The sequence below is a fragment of the Triticum urartu genome, chromosome 6 (assembly GCF_003073215.2).
Source record: "Triticum urartu cultivar G1812 chromosome 6, Tu2.1, whole genome shotgun sequence".
Lineage (NCBI taxonomy): Eukaryota > Viridiplantae > Streptophyta > Magnoliopsida > Poales > Poaceae > Triticum > Triticum urartu.
Genome location: NC_053027.1, coordinates 566,715,546 through 566,734,298, shown reverse-complemented (window position 1 = coordinate 566,734,298; position 18,753 = coordinate 566,715,546). Strand labels below are relative to the sequence as shown.

Sequence of the window (18,753 nt, the reverse complement as noted above, 5' to 3'; positions counted from 1 at the left end):
ATGAAAAAATATAAGTTGTGTTGTTGTTTCTATTCCTCCTTTTAAGTTCCGCTTGTCTGGGTTTGTAAGTTCTTACAACATGCACCTTTTCATTAGCTTTCAGTTATGTTTGGTATAAGAATGGTGGAAAATAACTAATTAAAACATGAAAAATGCATGGTTTTACCTACAAAATCCATGTCCAAATTAAAGAAATGCACAAGGAAATATTAACCAACCAAGTAAAGAAGGAATACAAGCAAGGGCAGTGTAGATAACTAATAATAATTGAACCATAACTTGATATCTAGGACTAGAATGGTTGTTCCCATTTATTGAAAGGCATGTTACAAATGGGACTGGCTTGTCTCCAGCCCAGAGATGGTTTTTATTCACCAAAAACTAGCTTGCATTTCATAAGGCCAATGAAGACTCATAAGATGCCTTGAGGGAGGCACTCTTAATGGCTTGTCTCTAGCATTTTATCTAGGAGCCGGGATATGACCCTTTGGATGGCTTTTATCGTTGCACACAAGTGATAAAAAGATCATTTTAATCATGTGTCCTGTCCTGCTTGTGGCAATGCAAACTAGAATAACTCATGACCTGCTGGTCAGTATGTGTCAGATTCAAGCACATTATTCAGCGAGTTCTTAAATGTGGTGACTGTACATAAGATTTCGGCAATTGATATACTCCAAATGCAACGCCCAAACGTGAACGGGGACGTAGAAGAAACTCAACACTAAGCCGTACACGACTGAACTGAAAACATTTGAAGTTTTCTGTATTACAATACTTCTTAACTGAATGTATTTAGTTCATCTCGAATAGCCAAGGATAAAAAAGCACACAAATAAGCCTACAAAACAACTGAAAAAGATTATCACTCCACTGACCCGAACCATGTATCCCATATGCAAACAGGTAACTGATTTCCCCCTGCATGCTTAAGCATCTCATCGACACAAAAATAACAAACCATCCAACAGAGCTCACCACTATCCATCCATGAACGGAAGTAACCAATTTCCATTTGACCTTCACATTATCTATCTACCCACATTTCAGAAAGTACAGAACAAGAGACCCGCTTTTGTATCCTAGCCTATTTTTACTAAGGAAGTATGTTTAAAATGAAACTAGAGGAACTTTCCAGCCAATAATTATGCTTGTTCGGTGTAGTTGTAAATTCATAGTCACATAACTTTAAAGTTGAGAAAATTGGTTCTTCTCCCCAATACACTCCACATGTCGATGGCAGTTCGTTCTTCGAATAAAGGAAAAGGTGTGAGTAGAATGGGTAACTCTCCCTTACAAGATAAAATATAGACGGTGTAAGAGCATCTATAGCCGGACTCCTCGAACGCCCCCTATATGTCCGGTCGGATGGCCTGGTCAGTGACCGTTCAAGAAATCGCCACCCATCATATATAGCCCATGTATGAGGTGGATATGGGAGGACTAGACGCGTCCGCCACAACAGCCCACCCCGACCCCACATATATTCGCCCCTATCCGCATCCCTAACGTAACCCTATCCACTCCACCACCAAGCTCCTGTCTGGCAATCTCCGGCTTTCTTTGGCATGGCAGACAGCGGATCCGACTCCGAGATCTCCCGATTCGTCGACTGGGACCTCGTCCTATGTGGGGTACAAGGAGGAGATGGTCGTTCGCATGGCTCTCCGCCGCACCCCGGAGGAGTGCACCTGACCATGATCCGACTCGATCCGGCGGGAATCCATTGCGTCCGCACAAATGATGTTTGGATCCGCCGGGGCAGCGGGGCTGGTGTGTGGAGGCGTGTGACCACGGCCTCGCCAAACGTGGCGACCACCGGCTGGCGGCACACTTCAGGGTGGTGGTGTAACCCCTTTGGTGGCGCCTCATCCCCGCGGTGTTGGGCTTCGAGTCGGAGATCAACCCCGGCATCGTTTACGACCCAACTGGACAGGAGGCGCGGCGTGCCCGCCATGCGAGGAACAAGGCGCGGGAAGCCGTGGCAGCCCTCAAGACCGAGACCGCGGAGGCGGAGTCACACGCCAACTTGGACAACGATGAGGAAGCCCTTTTTTTTTAGAAGGGAGACGCTAGAAGCGTCCGGCTTTAACTTAATAAAGCCCACAAACTTAGGCAGCATTTACAGACGAGGACTAGGACAAACGGCACGAGCGCGGAGGCTCAGGTTACGTTGGCACGAAAGCACAGCAAGGTCACGAGCGCGGAGGCTCAGGTTACGCTGGCGCGAAAGCACAGCAAGGTCACGGACCGGCCAGCGGCCAAAAGAGATCAAAGCGAGTCTATTACAGGCCAACGGCCAAGAGCATAGAGCACGCAGGCTCGCTCGCTAGACAAAAGAAACCACTTCACGTCGTAGAATCGGCAGACGGCTCCCTAGCCATAACGTAAACTTGGCGAAGACGATCTTGAGCTTGCTTCATCTTCTCAGCATCCTTGTGCTTCGCCAACGGACTCCACTGCTGCATAAGAATGTTGCATTTGTAAAGAATATTAGCAGGGTGTGATGGGAAGATTCCCTCGATGGCAAGTTTGTTCCTTGTAAGCCACATTGCCCAGGCTAGGGCACCGAGGCAGCTCCAAAGCACGCGTTTACTGCCACCCGTCGTCGACGCAACTATGGCCGCTAGGTCAGCGGCCGATTGCGGGTCCCAATTGGTGTTGGTGGCCGCTCGGACTGCGCTCAAGGCAAAACGCCTTGCATCCTTGAGAAATGCCAACGGAGGACGGCGCACTCCCTCGCAAATGAGCAAGGCACGTGGGCTGGCCCTGCCTGGCCTGACTATTAAACGTGCCACGGCGGGCCAAGCCGAGCCGGCCCGTTTGCGGACGGGTTCAGGCATGTCCACAGACGTTTTTTGTTTGGGGGGGGGGGGGTAGATTTGCTTGGTCCGGTTGTAGATGCTCTAAGTGTGCTTATTCCTCTTTTTAAACTCCCCTTGTCTTCTAGATTTGTTATGTTCTTAAAATATTCATATATTTCGCTAGTTTTGTTGTTATCTTCGGTGTAAGAATGGTGGCAAATAACTACTTAAAACATGAAAAGGTATGGATTATCCTACAAAAGTCCAAAGTCCAAATTAAGCAAATACAAACCCAAATAAACAACCAAGTAAATAAGAAATACAAGCAAAGAAGGGCAGATGACCAATCAAAGTCGAAGGATAACTTCATATCTAGGACAAAAATGTTTGGTTCCATTTACTGAAGGGAATTTTAATGTCCATCAATTATTTATTTATTTTTTGCGGGGTAATGTCCATCATTACAAATGGGGCCGACTTGTCTGTACAGAGTGATGGTTTTTATTCATAAAAACTAATTTGCATCATAAGCCAGGGAAGAACCTCATTACTCACAAGATGCCTTGAGGCACTCCCAAAGGCTTTATATTTATAACTGTGTCCAGGTGCATGGATATATGGACATTTGGATGGCTTTTATTGTTACATAGAAACAAAAAAAACATTGTAATCCCGTGTGCTGCTTGTGGCAATGTAAACTAGAAAAACTCATGAGCTGTTGTTGGTATGTGCCAATTCCGAACACATTATACAGTGTCTTCTTAAATTGTCTAAAGGTGAATGCATATGGGATTTCAGTACATGATGGGCTGCAAACTTAACATCTGAACCAAGAAGCAGAAAAAATCTGACACTTGACTAAAACCGTACTTAACTGAAGTGAAAACTGTTGGAGATCTCGGCATTACAATACTTCTTAACTGAACCTATGCATATGTAGACTCAAATATGCATATGCAACAACAGAGCAAAATCACTCGGCTGGCCTAAATCTGACAAAGATTCCACTAAATAGAGCAAATTATGCACTTGGAGTTCACTACTACTCGTTCATATGAACTGAAGAATCAAAATCAACGGAAAATCAACGGAGCTTCATCATATTGTAAAATTTATTCATCGACTAATGAGGAAGTGACTTGCAGCAAGTAGAAAACAACGGACTGAAACTTTGGGATCCCACTTCTGTTAAAAATTAATAATCAGAAGTACCATTGATGCGGAGTCAAATTGCAACCGGCAGGGATCAGACGCGACGGAACCACCGGCAGCCCAGCATGCACCGGACGTGGCGATAGCAGAGCAGTTCCCGCTTTCCATTGAGGTGGTGGCAGCAACAGACGAGCAGTTCCTTGACTTTCCAGCTTGATGATGGCTGGATTTGTAGCGGATGGGAGCAAGAATGGGGATTTCGGATGAGAGAAGATTTTTTTTGTCAGTTATCTTGGGCATAAGACTGGCGCTTGCAAAAAGGTCTCATATTGTGGGACGGAGGGTTTACCTTACAAAAATCCAAAGTCCAAATTGAATCAATGCACAACCAAATTAATCAGCCAAGTAAAGAAGGAATACAAGCAAGGAAGGACGGATAACTAACTAAAACTAAAGAATAACTTGATATCTAGGACAAAAATGGGTGGTTCCGTTTGCCCAAGGGCATGTTAATGTCTGTCACAGATATGAATGGGACTGGCATGTATGAAGTATGATATATGGTTTCTACTCACCAAAGACTAACTTGCGATTTCACAAGGCCAAGGGCCAGATATCCAATGGCTTTGTATCTATAACTGTGTCGGTGCAGGGACGTGACCCTTTGGATGGATTTTATCATTGCACATAAGGGATCAAAAATACATTTTAATTTGGCGTCCTACTTGTGTTAGTGTAAGCCGGAATAAGTCACGAGCTGTTGATCAGTTTGTGTGAGATTCAAGCACATTACTTGGTGAGTTTATTAAGTGGTCGGGTGATAGTTGTGCATAAGATGATGGAGTGACATCTGAACTGAGGCGCAGAAGAAACTCAACACCGAAACCGTATATGACTGAGCTGAAGCCACTCGAAGATTTCTGTGTTCAATTATTCCTAACCGAATGCATTTAGTTTATCTCGAACAGACATGCATGCATAAAAAAGAATGCTTCATCTATATATACGCTCAAATATGCATCTAAAACACAGCTGAACAAGATAATCACTCCCCTGACCTGAACCACGTATCTTAAATGTAATCAAGCAACTGATTTCCACTAGTATAATTAATCAGTGCATCGACACGAAAATAACAAATCATGCGACACAGTTCACCACTATCCATCCATGGACGGAATTAACCAATTTCCATTTGACTCTTCACATCGCAAAATCCACCCACCCGCATTTCAGAAATTAAAGAACGGCAGACCGAGCTCAGAGAGTCAGAGGTACGTACCATTTATGTGGACCCAGATTGGAACGGGAGGGGCCGGCCGCGACGGCCGAGCAGTTCCTCCCGTCGTCCTCCCCTCTTCTCCCGGTGAGGTAATCCACTGAGGGCGGCGGCTGCGGCAGTCGAGCAGCTCCGCCCGTCATCATCCCGCCGAGCACGGCGACCGGATTTCGAGAGGAAGAATGAAGGGGATCCGGGGGCAGGACGACAGCAAGATTTCAGTTCCATGGTGGTTGGGAGTGTCGACGTGGCCACAAAACAATTGAGTTGGCATCTCCAACGCTGGCGTGTAAACCGGACACGCATCCGTCTGTGGCCAGGGGATCAGTCTATAGATACGATTCGAGAGCCCGATCATCGAACAAACGAGTTTAAACAAACCGGATGGTTTTCATAAAAATCGGACAAAAACATTTAGAGCACATTTATATTCCAGGTATATTTTAACTAAACTATACCGAACTAGGGTAAAACTAGTCTATGGCCGGATGCGACAGATCTCCACTCCAAGACATGTCTTCCATATGTCTGGCGCCCGATTATCGGACTGTCAGAAACCCTGAAGGGATATGCTTTAGCGAGAGAGAAAGAATAGCCTCCCTCTGCTTCTATGAAGCACGGACCAGGGTTGGTTTTTGGGCGGGGGAAAACAGTCGCGCGGTCTATGCCCTGCTCACCGGGCAACACACCGGTTCTGTAACCTAGCAAAGCGGTGGCGGTGGCCTTGGTGGGACCTAAGTGGCGGCGGCCTACCATGATCTACTTTTTCTCGCAGTTTGCAATGGGCGCAGACCGGCCTCCGCCGACATGGCTTCTTTCCGCACATGATTGACGCGTTCCCGCCATTGCTCGCGGCGGATTTGCCGGGAGACCATGTTGTCTAGCCTGGAAGAGCGACGACGGGGTGGCAATGGCGATGGTGGTGGCGCTGGATCCGGAGGGTTTGCCGGCAAGCAACCTGTATCAGCCTACCTCGTCGGGCAACCCAGGCAACTGCAAAGCCGGAGAACTCCTTCTATTCGTCGGAGGCCATGGCCGGTGTTGTACAAGGAGGACATGGAGAGAGCGGAGGTGAGGTGTGGTTCTCGCCCGGCGCCTGGACACATTCATATAGTGGGCAGATGCGAGGAGCCAGTCGGAGAGGTGTTCAATGCCGGTCAGCATTGGAACAGACATGTGGCGCTCGGGGAATCGGTGTAGGTTCCTTGATACACGCATCGGTTTTATGGAGGTAGGCGGGCAGACGGATGTCGTTTCAATGTGGAGAGAAGGCGTGTGCAACAAGCGACCAGCGGGCGGCGCTCTCGGCCGGTGAGCCGCTTGAATGCTGACTCCAGTGTGCGGTAGGGTCCGCTCTGGGTCGGTATGAATGCATGCAGCTGGCTTTAGGCGGGAAAGCGCGCGGGCACGAAAAAAGGGTTTTTTATGGGCAAAATTTTCTAGCTTATTTGGCTTGTAATATTAAAAACTATTAGGATTTATTTTATGGTTTGCTTTGCATTATTTTTGAAATTAGGACCACAATGCTTGAGGTGGCTAATGTGCAGAAAAAATAATTTGACTTTACGTTAAAATCAGAACTTCCCGGCAAATATATACATGTGATTATTTGGTAAAGTTGAACACTCATAGTCAAGCTAAAAATATTGGCTCCCCTCCCGATGCAGCAAATTGTTATCGTACTCTTGATTTTGTTAGATGCAGTTTACTTTTTTTGGCTAGCATTTCATCAGACAAAATCAGTGGCTATTGTAAACGAAAAAGTTGCCTATTTTGGGTTATCTTTTTACACAATAGAAAATAACAACAAACATTGCACCATGCGGCGGCATGTTGCAAAGCATTACTGCCAAATTAGTTATCTTGCGCCAAGATGCTCAAAATCAGATTGTTTATCTATTACGTAACAATTTTAGATGGGAAATATCCATCTAGCACCGGAGCGACCCCGTGATGTTGTGGCCACTTGGTGATCTTTTTTCTGCCTTTTTTTATATTTTATTTGAGCTTGCTTGTGTTGATGCCTCAGCAGGTTTATTATTTTGGTGCTTTGCTACTCGGTTGTATGAACTTGTTGGTTGCTTTATTTATAAACTGAAGTGAAGGCCTATTTCAAAAGAAATCCATCTAGCACCGGGCCAACCAACCAAGCCAGAAGAGATATGTGGTCAGAGTAAAATGACTTTAAGACACTAGTTTCGTGTGAAGGAGGTTGCAGGAAGAATCATGAAGAGTGGTCCATGATATGTGCTTGCACCGAAGTTCGTCGTTGAATGGACGCAGCACTTGAGGCTTCCGTGTCTAACAGGGAAGAATAGCAAGCCACATGACCATCCCACTGAGACTCGTTGACGTAGACTCAACAGTCCAGCAAATAGCATGGAAATGAATTGAGCCCGCACAAGAGCACAGCCAGTACAACGAGCGTATTCAACTAGTCAGACCAATTTCATCTCGGAAACCTTCAAAATACTGTCCCCGGCGAGCCCAGGAACCCTTGCCGGCGTGGGGAGGCCATCGTCGTTTTTCCGCCGATCACATCCTCTCCATCATCAGGTGCGACCTTGTCTTGTACTCTTGTGATCTTGTTATGTTCTGCAAGAATGCAAGCTCATCCTTGTAATACTCACACTAGTGCTTGCTGTTGCTGGCATCTCATAAGAAAATAGCTAACTCATTCTTCTTAATGACAGTCTCCGTTTTCATTCAAGCACCATGGGCCCTGCCGTTCTCTTCTTCCTCGTACTTGTAGCTGCATCACTGTTGCCCTCCACGGCGCAACCCTGGCGCTATCCACACTATCCAAATAATACTACCAACCTTTCGACGGTGTGGACAAACAACGGCAAATTCAGCTTCTACAATAGCTCAGCCGTGCGCCCGATTCTCCAAGGTTTATCACCCGAACAAGATCCAGAGCTTCCTGGTTTTGCCTTTGTAGCAGGGTTCATATGTCCCTTGACGCCTACATGTGACATGTCCCTCTTCGCTATCTTTATTGTACATGTCTATGCTGGCATATTGGAGCGGTTTTATCCAGTGCAGGTGGTCTGGTGTGCCAATCGGGCTAGCCCTGTTGGGGAGAATGCCACCCTCGAGCTTACCACGGATGGAAACCTGGTCCTCCGTGATGCTGATGGTAGCCACGTCTGGTCAAGTAACACCTCTGGCCAATCTGTAGCTGGCATGCTGATCACGAAGATCGGCAATTTGGTGTTGTTTGACCACAAGAATGCAACTGTGTGGCAGTCATTTGATCATCCCACTGACACATTGGTCCTCGGTCAGTCACTTCAGGAAGGTACGAGACTCATAGCAAGTACTTCTGCAACAAATATGACCCAAAATCAGTTGTATATCACTGTACTCCCACATGGGTTATGTGCTTATGCTGAATCTGCACCACCACAACCCTACTACTGTTCGCCCTCGGTTCCCAACAACAAGAAAGGAAATGTTACATTTGTGAATGGAAGCCTTGTCCGGTCAGATTTGGGGACGCTAAAACCACCACATTTGGGGAGGCTAAAACAGAAAGCCACCAGGTTTCGTAATTTTTTCAAAAAACCACCACGTTTGCGCTGACAGTTTTCAGAAAACGCTGATCGCACGGTTTGGCGCGTCTGAGTGGAAAACTGACCGGTTGGGCCCGCTGTCAGGCGCCACGTGGCCAGGGGGAGACGGCGCCCGTGACGCGCGCCGTTAGACGGCGCCGCACCTGTCTTAACGAGCCGGCCCAACCCAGCCCGACCCGTTCGTCCATTCCCCTCTGTCTTGCCTTCTTCTCTGCCTGCCTCCGCCGCCGCCTCCGCCGTCCATTTGTCACCGCCGGCCGCCGCAGCAATGGTGTCCTGGAAGGACGGCGAAACTAGTAGCGAAGATTCTGTGTCCCCCCTCTTCAACTCGCACGAGGAGGAGACCTATGTGAGTATCATTTCTCTTTGACTTAGGGTTAGGTTTTTCTTCGATTTGAGCTTAGTTTTCACGAATTTGAGTTGGGATATTGAGCACTGTTCCACTAATGTAGATCCCACAGACCATTGTTGACCCGGAGTGGTGCGGTATTGTTGCCGGAGGACCGATGTGCTGTCACAACCTTCATGTTCATAGGGCTGTTGTGTTTCAAGGAATCAACACTGGCCGTAGGTTTTATGGATGCGCTAATCAGGTTAGTTGCAGGTCCTCTTTGGTAGTCATAGATTATACAGATCCTTGTTTGGTGCTCAGTGAACTGAATATATGTATTTTTGCCTGTTAACTGAATATAGTTCTGTATATAGTTTTGTGAAGATGTTGTTTTATAAGGTGTTTTGAGGAAAGAATGTGTCAATGCTTATCTGAATATGTATGCTGTTAAATGAGCTAAGTTAACTGAATATATGTAGCTGTTAACTGAATATATGTAGCTGTTAACTGAATATATGTAGCTGTTAACTGAATATATGTAGCTGTTAACTGAATATGGGTGTTAACTGACTTATCTGAATCTGTGGTGCTGCTGTTAACTTTTGTTTTGTCTGAATTATTATAGGAAGGAGACAATTGTGGTCTGGTTCAATGGATTGACCCAGAATGGCCAGAACCCATGAAAAATGCACTACGCAAACTTTGGGACATGTATGAGCAGAGTAGCAAAGAGAATGATGCTAAAGAAAAGCTCATAGTCAAGCTTGGAGAAGAGAAGAAGCTAATCCAAGAGAAGCACCACAACCACATCAAAGAAACAAGCAATTTTTTTTCAACAATTCACAAGAATGTGATGAGGGAGAACTATCAGAAGATTATGCAGGATGGTGATGTAGAGAATGATGTACTTCAAGCCCAGGAAGAGAAGGCTAAGCTTGAGAAAGACAATATTGAGCTGAGGACATCACTACAAGTCATTAAGCAGAGCAATGATGAACTTGTTAGCAATTGGAAGAAACATGTAGCAGATGAAGGTCTTCAACAGATTGAACAGATGAAGAAGGAGAAGAAAAAGTTAGAGTATATCATAGCTGATTTGCTGAAGGATGGGGAGGCAAACAAGGTTAAGTTGAGGAAAATCAAAGAACTCTGTGATGAGTGATTATTAAGTTGATTATTATGTTGTTCCTGTGAGGCAAATCTGTTGTGAACTTGTTAGCAAATTATGTTGTTTCTGTTGAACTAAGTATCCTAATCTGTTGAACTAAGTATCCTGAAATGTTTCTGTTGGCACAATGTATGAGGCCAACAAGGTTGAACTATGCTGTTTCTGAACCTTAGTCATGTGATGTTTAGTTGTAATGGATTATTATGTCATATTTGAACACTAAGATGTTTGTTGGATGTGAGCACATGGATTTATGTTGATCATATGAACTGTGTTCTAGGTTTCTCATATTGATAGAGGAGCAAAAGTTTGTAATACTATTGTTAGGCTAGAGAGGTAGGTTCCTTTCCTCGACGGTTGTCGAGAGGCTACGATTAGGCTAGATAGGTAGGTTCCTTTCGTCGACGGTTGTCGAGAGGCTACGGTTAGGCTAGAGAGGTAGGTTCCTTTCGTCGACGAGAGGCTACGGTTAGGCTAGAGAGGTAGGTTCCTTTCGTCGACGGTTGTCGAGAGGCTACGGTTAGGCTAGAGAGGTAGGTTCCTTTCGTCGACGGTTGTCGAGAGGCTACGGTTAGGCTAGATAGGTAGGTTACTAACCTAGCCTATCGACAACCGTCAACAAAATGAACCAACAACTTTATTGGCTAACCCAGCCTATCGACAACCGTCGACAAGATGAACCAACAACTTTATGGGCTAACCTAGCCTATCGACAACCGTCGACAAGATGAACCAACAACTTCATGGGCTAACCATAGGCTAGAAGTTGACAAACAGCAAGTTATCATAACCCATGTAGACACTAAAATTAACTTGCCAACATATCAAGTTATCACAGCAAGTTCATCATATCAAGTTACCATAGCTTGCCAACATCACAGCAAGTTATCTTGCTACCACAGCAAGTACAAAATACAGCAAGTTTTGCCAACATCACAACAGTTTTGCCAACATCACAGCAGTTTTGCCCAAAATACAGAATTAGTCTCTGAACTAATGGTCTGACTAATTGCCACTAGCATAGAAATAGTCTTTGAACTTGCTTGGCTTCTTCCCGACCCTTGTAGAACCAGAAGCACTAGCAGCAGCAGGCCTTGGAGGAGCAAATGAAGAAGTAGCACCTCTTCTTGGAGCAGATGAGGAAGCACCTCTTCTTGGAGCAGATGAGGAAGCACCTCTTCCTGGAGCATATGAGGAAGCAACAGTTCTTCCAGCAGAAGCAGCAGCAGCTCTTGCACCAGAAGCTTCAGAGACTGCAGCTGTAGCTCTTGCACCAGATGATGATGCTGCTGCTTTTCTGGTACCACTAGCTGCACCAGTAGCTCTTGCACCAGATGATGATGCTGTTGCTTTTCTGGTACCACTAGCTGCAGCATTAGGTGTTGATGGAGGGGCAGTTCTTGTTTCCTACACATGTAAAGTATTTGCATTACTTGTATAGTACAAAACTAAACATTGCAAAGAAAACATGTCAAGGATTTGCATTGTAATACCTTGTGATTGTTCTTCCTAGCAGCAAGGGATGGCTTCAATTGATCACCACAATTTGTGTATCTATGCCCTTGCTTCCCACAGTTGCTGCATGTGATGGTTCCAACTCTTGAAGTATCCTTGGGTTTTGGCACTTCAAATTGGCCCTTCCTTCTTTGAGTTTGGTTTCTACCCTTTTTCTTATGGAACACAAGGGGATCTATGTCTCTAGTGTCTGTTCTTGTCCATAGGTCAGGTCCAGGAACTGGGTATATCATTGGCTTGTAAGCTTCTAGGTACATAGGCTTCTTAAAGAACTCATGGACAAAATCTTCTGGTTGTTGTTTTGACTTATAGATTGCACATACAGCATGGTTACATGGTACACCTCTCATGTCCCATTTTCTGCAACCACATGTCCACTCCTTCAAGTTCACAGCATATGATTTCTCACCACTATTCACTTGATATAGATCAGGCCCTGCCATCAACGCTCTGCAATTCCTAGCCCATTCCTTTGACTCCTCTAGCATCTCCATATATGTTGGGGTAATTTTCCATCTGGCTGATTCCCCTCCAGTTCTTTTTTCATTGAACTTCACCATTAATTTGGACCTAGCCCCTTCAACCATAATTTTAATGGGTTTGCCCCTAATATCCAAGATCATCCTATTGAACACCTCACTTATGTTGTTGACTACTAAGTCAGTTTTACAAGTGGTATCCATAGCATATCTAGCCCATGTTTCTACAGGAATTTTCTTAAGCCAGACCCAAGCATCCTCACTTTCCTTTCTTATTTCTTCCATTGCCTCATCAAACCCATACTTTGTGTATGAATAAGCTGCTGCATCCATATATTGCTTAAGTTCTTCTCCTCTAAATCCAGCACTTTGGAAATTTGCATATATATGCCTTAAACAATATCTTTGAGGACAATTGGGAAATACTTGGTCAATGGCATTTAGCAGACCCTGGTTACATGTATGATACACCTAATTTAGATTGGTACATCTATGTTGTGCAATACACTACATCTATGTTATGCAATACACTACTAAGAAAACTAAAGAAACAGATATCAACATTACATACCTTCTGCCTGTCTGAAATTATTGTGTACTTTCCAAATTGTCCTGATTCTCCACCAAGAACTATCTTCAGTTGTGTTAAAAACCAACACCAAGTTGGTGTATCCTCCTTCTCTACAACTCCAAAGGCCAGAGGGTATATATTATTGTTTCCATCTCTGCCAGTTGCAGCTAAGATTTGTTGCCCTGTGTTTAGTTTCACAAAACACCCATCTAGACCTGAAACAAGTACTTCATAAGAGATGCAACAATGTATATGTGAGTGTAAAATTTCTGTAGAGAAAGACATACCTATGAATGGTCTACATCCTTTAAGAAAACCCTCCCTTTGGGCTGCAAGACAAATGAAGAGTCTATGAAATCTGGGATTTTTGCTGGGATGCTCTCTAACAACTCTAGTTGTTACAATGCATCTGCTACCAGGGTTTGTGTCCAAAACAGCTTGAAGATAGTCTCTAATCCTAGTGTACTGGGCTTCCTGATCACCCTGAACAACACTGAGAGCTTGCTGCCTTGCCCTGTATGCCATCATCTTACCAACCTCCACACCATACTTCTCCTTTGTCTTGTCTATGAGTGTCTGAATTCCTGCTTTAGGATCTGTCCTGAAGCATTCTTCAACTGCTTTGGCCACAAACCTAGCAGGAACCTTGCAGTTCTCACCACTTGGAGCACATGTATGCTCTAATTGCAGCTTCCTAATACAGAATGTTTTTTCTTGCCCAACTACAGATGCACTCATGAGAAAGGGGCAACCTTTCTCCACACAATCAACAATGATCCTATCTTTGTTGTTTCTGTGGTAATGGAAGTTCCTTCTCTGTGTCACATGCAAGTTAACCAATGCTCTTCTGAACTGGTAAACATCAACAAAACACATGTGCCAGCAAATTTGTTCCTGTGGCATAAGCCTATTTTCATCATACCATATCCTGGCTTTCTTCTTTTTTGCCCTGGACTTTCTCCCAGATGAGGAACAATACAACACTACTTCTTCATCAGAATCATTTTGAACTTCATCATCTATATCTTCATCAGATAAGGGAATGTAGTCTGCCTCAAGGTTGGCCTTGGAACTGCAGTGTGATCTACTTGTTGGACCTCTTCTAACAGGTAATTTCTCCACTAGTGGTGCATCAACAAACCCCTCTACTTCATCCTCCTCCTCAGCCTCACAAAACAGATCTTCTGGCTCTGAATCACCTTCATATACCCTCTTCCTCTTGAGATCTTTTAATTTCTGGTGCAAATCTGCATCATCACTCTGCTCCTCTTCCTCCTCTTCAGAGCTATCCACATCAATGTCCTCTGTCACCATCAACTCATCCTCTTCCATTCTTTCTTCTCCTTGTACTACTGGACTGTCATCTGCAAACTCTTTAAGAAAATCATCTAACTCTTTCACACCAGCTATGTCCCTCCCCTTTTTAACATTGCAACTCTCCTGAGTGAAGAGATATTGTCCATAGGAGTCCTCTGTGTGAACACTAACAACTGGAGCACATATATCTGCTTCATGTCCACTGGTCTGACTTTGGTAGAGCACACCTGCATCATCTATATTGTACACCTTTGGAGAACCAATCTCAGATATTGGAATCTGCTTTTCACATCCATCTCCAATGTTGATCTGCAACTTTGCCATATCTGACTCTCTTCCTTTCATTACTGTGATAGTAACACACCTCTTCTCCTCATACAATTCCAACATTTCTTCTACATCTTCCTCAGATCTGATTAGCTGCATGCCTGCCATTCCTACACCCTCTTGCTTCACATAGTACATTGAATCCTTTTGATCATACCCCTCTATCCCAATAATAGCTAACATGTTGATATATGTGATATCTGATTCACATAAGGTCCTTTCCAGATTGTCACAGCCTTGGAAATGAAACCTCATATCCCATGGTTCATCATCATCCAAACTGCAAGTTCAGTTAGCATTACATTCAGTTAACACCATTAATTGAACAACAGATTCAGATAACAGTCAAGATTACATTCAGAGAAACATCAAAGTGAAGAGAAAATTCAGTTAATAGTAAATTCAGTTAACAGTAAATTCAGATAACAGTCTATTCAGATAACAGTAAATTCAGTTAACAGTCAATTCAGTTAACAGTCAATTCAGTTAACCACAATTAAGCTCGTATTCAGTTAACAGTCAAAATCTGCTTTAAGTTAAAACTGAGCTAAGTTAAAACTAAATTAAAACTAAGTTAACAGTGAAATTCAGTAAATTTAGTTATCCACAATTCAGTTACAATTGAGCTATGTAAACACAACTGAGCTAAGATAAAACTAAATTCAGTTATCCACAAATAAGCTCATATTCACTTAACAGCTCATATTCACTTAACAGTATATTCACTCAAAGTAAGATAAAACTTAATTCAGCTAAGATGAACCCTAATTCCTAAATTGAGATTCATACAGAGGAAAGAGTCTAGCTACACTAGCAAAATCACTCAAACTGTGCAACTACAGTAGCATAATCACTCAAATTGTTCAACTACACAGGCATAATCAAAAAGAGAATTTTGGAAACACTCACTCCACGCCGCCGAGGCCGGATGTGAAGTGGTGGCTCCGCCCTGGATTGGCCTTCCAGACCTGGGCCAGTTTGGCGGCCGCACGTGCCTCCACGTCGTCGGAGTTGAAGATGTTGCGCTCGTCTCCGATGCGCTCATCTCCGCCGACGCCGGCGGATCGAGAGGCGCCAAACGTACCAGGGAGCGCCGTCGGAGAGCTAGGAAGGACGGGGCGGCCACCAGCATCGGCGATGGCGAGGTCGCGGTCGTCCCTACCGTCACCGGATGTGCCTCCTTCGTCAACACCGCCGCCGTCGTCAACGCCGCCGCCGCCACCACCGGTCGCCATGCGGGAAGTGGCCTAGGACGACTAGATGGGATATGGGGGAAATGGATGGCTGGGTCGGGCCGCGCTCGACAGGTGCGGCGCCGTCTAACGGCGCGCGTCACGGGCGCCGTCTCCCCCTGGCCACGTGGCGCCTGACAGCGGGCCCAACCGGTCAGTTTTCCACTCAGACGCGCCAAACCGTGCGATCAGCGTTTTTTGAAAACTGTCAGCGCAAACGTGGTGGTTTTTTGAAAAAATTACGAAACCTGGTGGCTTTCTGTTTTAGCGTTCCCAAATGTGGTGGTTTTTTGCAATTTACTCCTTCAGGAAGGTACGAGACTCATAGCAAGTACTTCTGCAACAAATATGACCCAAAATCAGTTGTATATCACTGTACTCCCACATGGGTTATGTGCTTATGCTGAATCTGCACCACCACAACCCTACTACTGTTCGCCCTCGGTTCCCAACAACAAGAAAGGAAATGTTACATTTGTGAATGGAAGCCTTGTCCGGTCAGATTTTTCTGATATATCACAGCTACCACCAGCTAAATCCACCCAATACATGAGATTAGATTCAGATGGACACATGAGGTTGTATGAGTATGAATGGTCTATGGAAAAATGGACTGTGGAGTATGATATACTGCAAATAGATGACTGTGCTTACCCAACAGTCTGCGGAGAGTACGGTATATGCACCCAGGGACAATGTGCTTGTCCACTTCAGAACTATTCTAGTTCAAGCTACTTCAAGCCGGTGGATGAGCGGAAGCCAAATCTTGGTTGCACGCCAATAACTCCAATCTCTTGTCAAGAAATTCAACACCATTCGCTCTTGACACTCACTGATATTTCTTACTTTGATAAAAGCCATGACATTGTAAATTTGAGCGAAGATGACTGCAAGCAAGCTTGCTTGAAGAACTGCTCATGCAGGGCCGTTATGTACAGCTATGACCGGTTGGGTCCTGGTAGATGTACCTGGATGACAAAGGTCTTCTCCTTGCAAGCAATGCAACCTGTAGGAAACTTAAGTTCCTCTACTTACCTCAAGGTGCAACTTAACCCCTCCATTTCTGCATCTTCTTCAAACAAAATAAGATATATTTCAAACAGAAAAAAGGTGATGGTAGGTGCTACACTTGGAGCTATTACTGCTCTTGCATTACTTGTCATTGTTGTCATTCTTTATCTACGAAGAAGGAACAAGTATGAAGACAAAGATGAGGAATTTGATTTCAATCGATTGCCTGGAAAGCTGAGGAGATTTTCTCTAGAGACATTGAGGGAATGCACAGAAGGGTTCAATAAGAAGCTCGGAGAAGGTGGGTTTGGGTCAGTTTTTGAAGGGAAATTAGGTGAACAAAGAGTTGCAGTGAAACGTTTGGAAGGTGCTAGACAAGGAAAGAAAGAATTCCTAGCAGAGGTTGAGACTATCGGCAGCATTGAACACATCAATCTTGTTAGCCTGGTTGGGTTTTGTGCAGAGAAGTTAGAGAGGCTTCTAGTATATGAATATATGTCAAGAGGGTCACTTGATAGGTGGATCTATTACCGCCATAACAATCCATCTCTTGATTGGTGCACCCGGTGTAGGATAATTCTGGATATTGCCAAGGGTCTGTGCTATCTTCATGAGGAATGCAAGCGAAAGATTGTTCATTTGGACATCAAGCCACAAAATATTCTTTTGGATGACAATTTCAATGCCAAAGTGGCTGATTTTGGCCTATGTAAGTTAATAAATAGGGATCAAAGCAAGGTAGTTACTGTGATGAGAGGAACACCTGGATATCTTGCCCCTGAATGGTTGACATCACAGATCACTGAAAAAGTTGATGTCTACAGCTTTGGAGTTGTTGTCATGGAAATAGTAAGTGGAAGAAAAAATATTGACCATTCTCGGCTCGAGGAGGAAGTTCAACTTATAAATGTACTGCGGGAAAAAGCTCAAAACGACCAATTGGTTGATCTCATTGACAAGCATAGTGATGATATGGTTTCACGTCAGGAAGAAGTGATTCAAATGATGAAGCTCGCAATATGGTGCCTGCAAAATGATAGCATTCGAAGGCCTTCAATGTCAATAGTGATCAAGGTATTGGAAGGTTCTATGAGTGTAGAAACTATCGATGCAAACTCGGTCATGCTTGTTCAACATAATGCATCAACATATTCAATTCCACCACAAGCATCAGTTTTATCTGGCCCAAGGTGAAATGGGTGGCTATAAGTAGAAGTTATTCGGCTTACGCACTCTAGCTTTTGTATCCTATTATATTTATATTTTGGAATTACATTTGAAATGGCACAAGATTAAACATTTCAAGCCAATATAATGTTTTGGATTAGGATTCAGGACAAATGCATCTATAAAATTACTTAGGTGGCAGGAAAGGAAATCGAACGTTATTCACGCTAGCAATCCCCATATGATGTGATGTGATAGTATAGCAGGTAGCTAGCTGCATGAAAGAAAAGAGAATAGAGTTTGATAACTCTGGTGGACTGAATCAGCAAGCTCCCCAATTTTTCTCAGGGTGGAAGGGACCGTTTGCTAAGGCCCATTAAGGTGATAATGAAGGTGATCCAAGAACCTGGCCAGTATCGAGGAAGTTGAGAACCCCTAACCCTGTGGTACATATGAAGAATGATAAATACACACACTGAACTAAACTTCATTAACAGCGAGAAGAACAATAAACTCTCCTTCACAAGGCACAATATAAATCATGATGTATTGCACTTCCTCCTCTGTTTTACCTTATCAGTTTCGTCCAATTTGACGAGATGGATTTTTTCATCTATGCCGTCATGGTAACAACATTATTTGTCTTGCAGCACAATTACTGTCGCTTCATTAATAAGAATGGCTACAGAACATGAAAAGGAATCGTATATCGTACAAAATATAGAGTCTGAATTAAACAAATGCAGCCAAGATCGAGAGCACCAACCAGCCAAGTAACGAAGGAACGAAAACAATGATAAATAACTATATACAGTAGAAGAATAA

General features: G+C 44.2%; 2 protein-coding genes across 3 annotated transcripts; both read left to right on the top strand.

Annotated features, from left to right (window-relative positions):
- The first annotated feature begins 7,582 nt into the window (after window positions 1–7,582).
- Window positions 7,583–18,208, top strand: LOC125515520 (G-type lectin S-receptor-like serine/threonine-protein kinase SD2-5). Of its 2 annotated transcripts, none has more exons than XM_048681021.1 (3): window positions 7,583–7,791; window positions 7,929–8,536; window positions 16,064–18,192. In XM_048681021.1, exons 2-3 carry the CDS (start codon window positions 7,951–7,953, stop codon window positions 17,953–17,955), a joined length of 2,478 nt encoding a protein of 825 aa, XP_048536978.1. In that variant the 5' UTR covers window positions 7,583–7,791; window positions 7,929–7,950; the 3' UTR covers window positions 17,956–18,192. The 2 variants fall into 2 exon arrangements, with proteins under 2 accessions (XP_048536978.1, XP_048536979.1); XM_048681022.1 differs by lacking the exon at window positions 7,583–7,791 and having other exon boundaries at window positions 8,002–8,128; window positions 8,281–8,536; window positions 16,064–18,208.
- On the top strand, window positions 8,835–10,553 carry LOC125515522. The gene is made up of 3 exons (XM_048681023.1): window positions 8,835–9,159; window positions 9,263–9,403; window positions 9,767–10,553. Exons 1-3 carry the CDS (start codon window positions 9,079–9,081, stop codon window positions 10,301–10,303), a joined length of 759 nt encoding a protein of 252 aa, XP_048536980.1. The 5' UTR covers window positions 8,835–9,078; the 3' UTR covers window positions 10,304–10,553.
- Window positions 18,209–18,753: the final 545 nt, after the last annotated feature.

Coding starts and splice junctions, on each gene's coding strand:
- LOC125515522 (XM_048681023.1), top strand. CDS start 9,079: ATGGTGTCCTGGAAGGACGGCGAAACTAGTAGCGAAGATTCTGTGTCC. Junction 9,160..9,262: donor CGCACGAGGAGGAGACCTAT/GTGAGTATCATT, acceptor CCACTAATGTAG/ATCCCACAGACCATTGTTGA. Junction 9,404..9,766: donor TTTATGGATGCGCTAATCAG/GTTAGTTGCAGG, acceptor GAATTATTATAG/GAAGGAGACAATTGTGGTCT.
- LOC125515520 (XM_048681021.1), top strand. CDS start 7,951: ATGGGCCCTGCCGTTCTCTTCTTCCTCGTACTTGTAGCTGCATCACTG. Junction 8,537..16,063: donor CGGTCAGTCACTTCAGGAAG/GTACGAGACTCA, acceptor TCCTTCAGGAAG/GTACGAGACTCATAGCAAGT.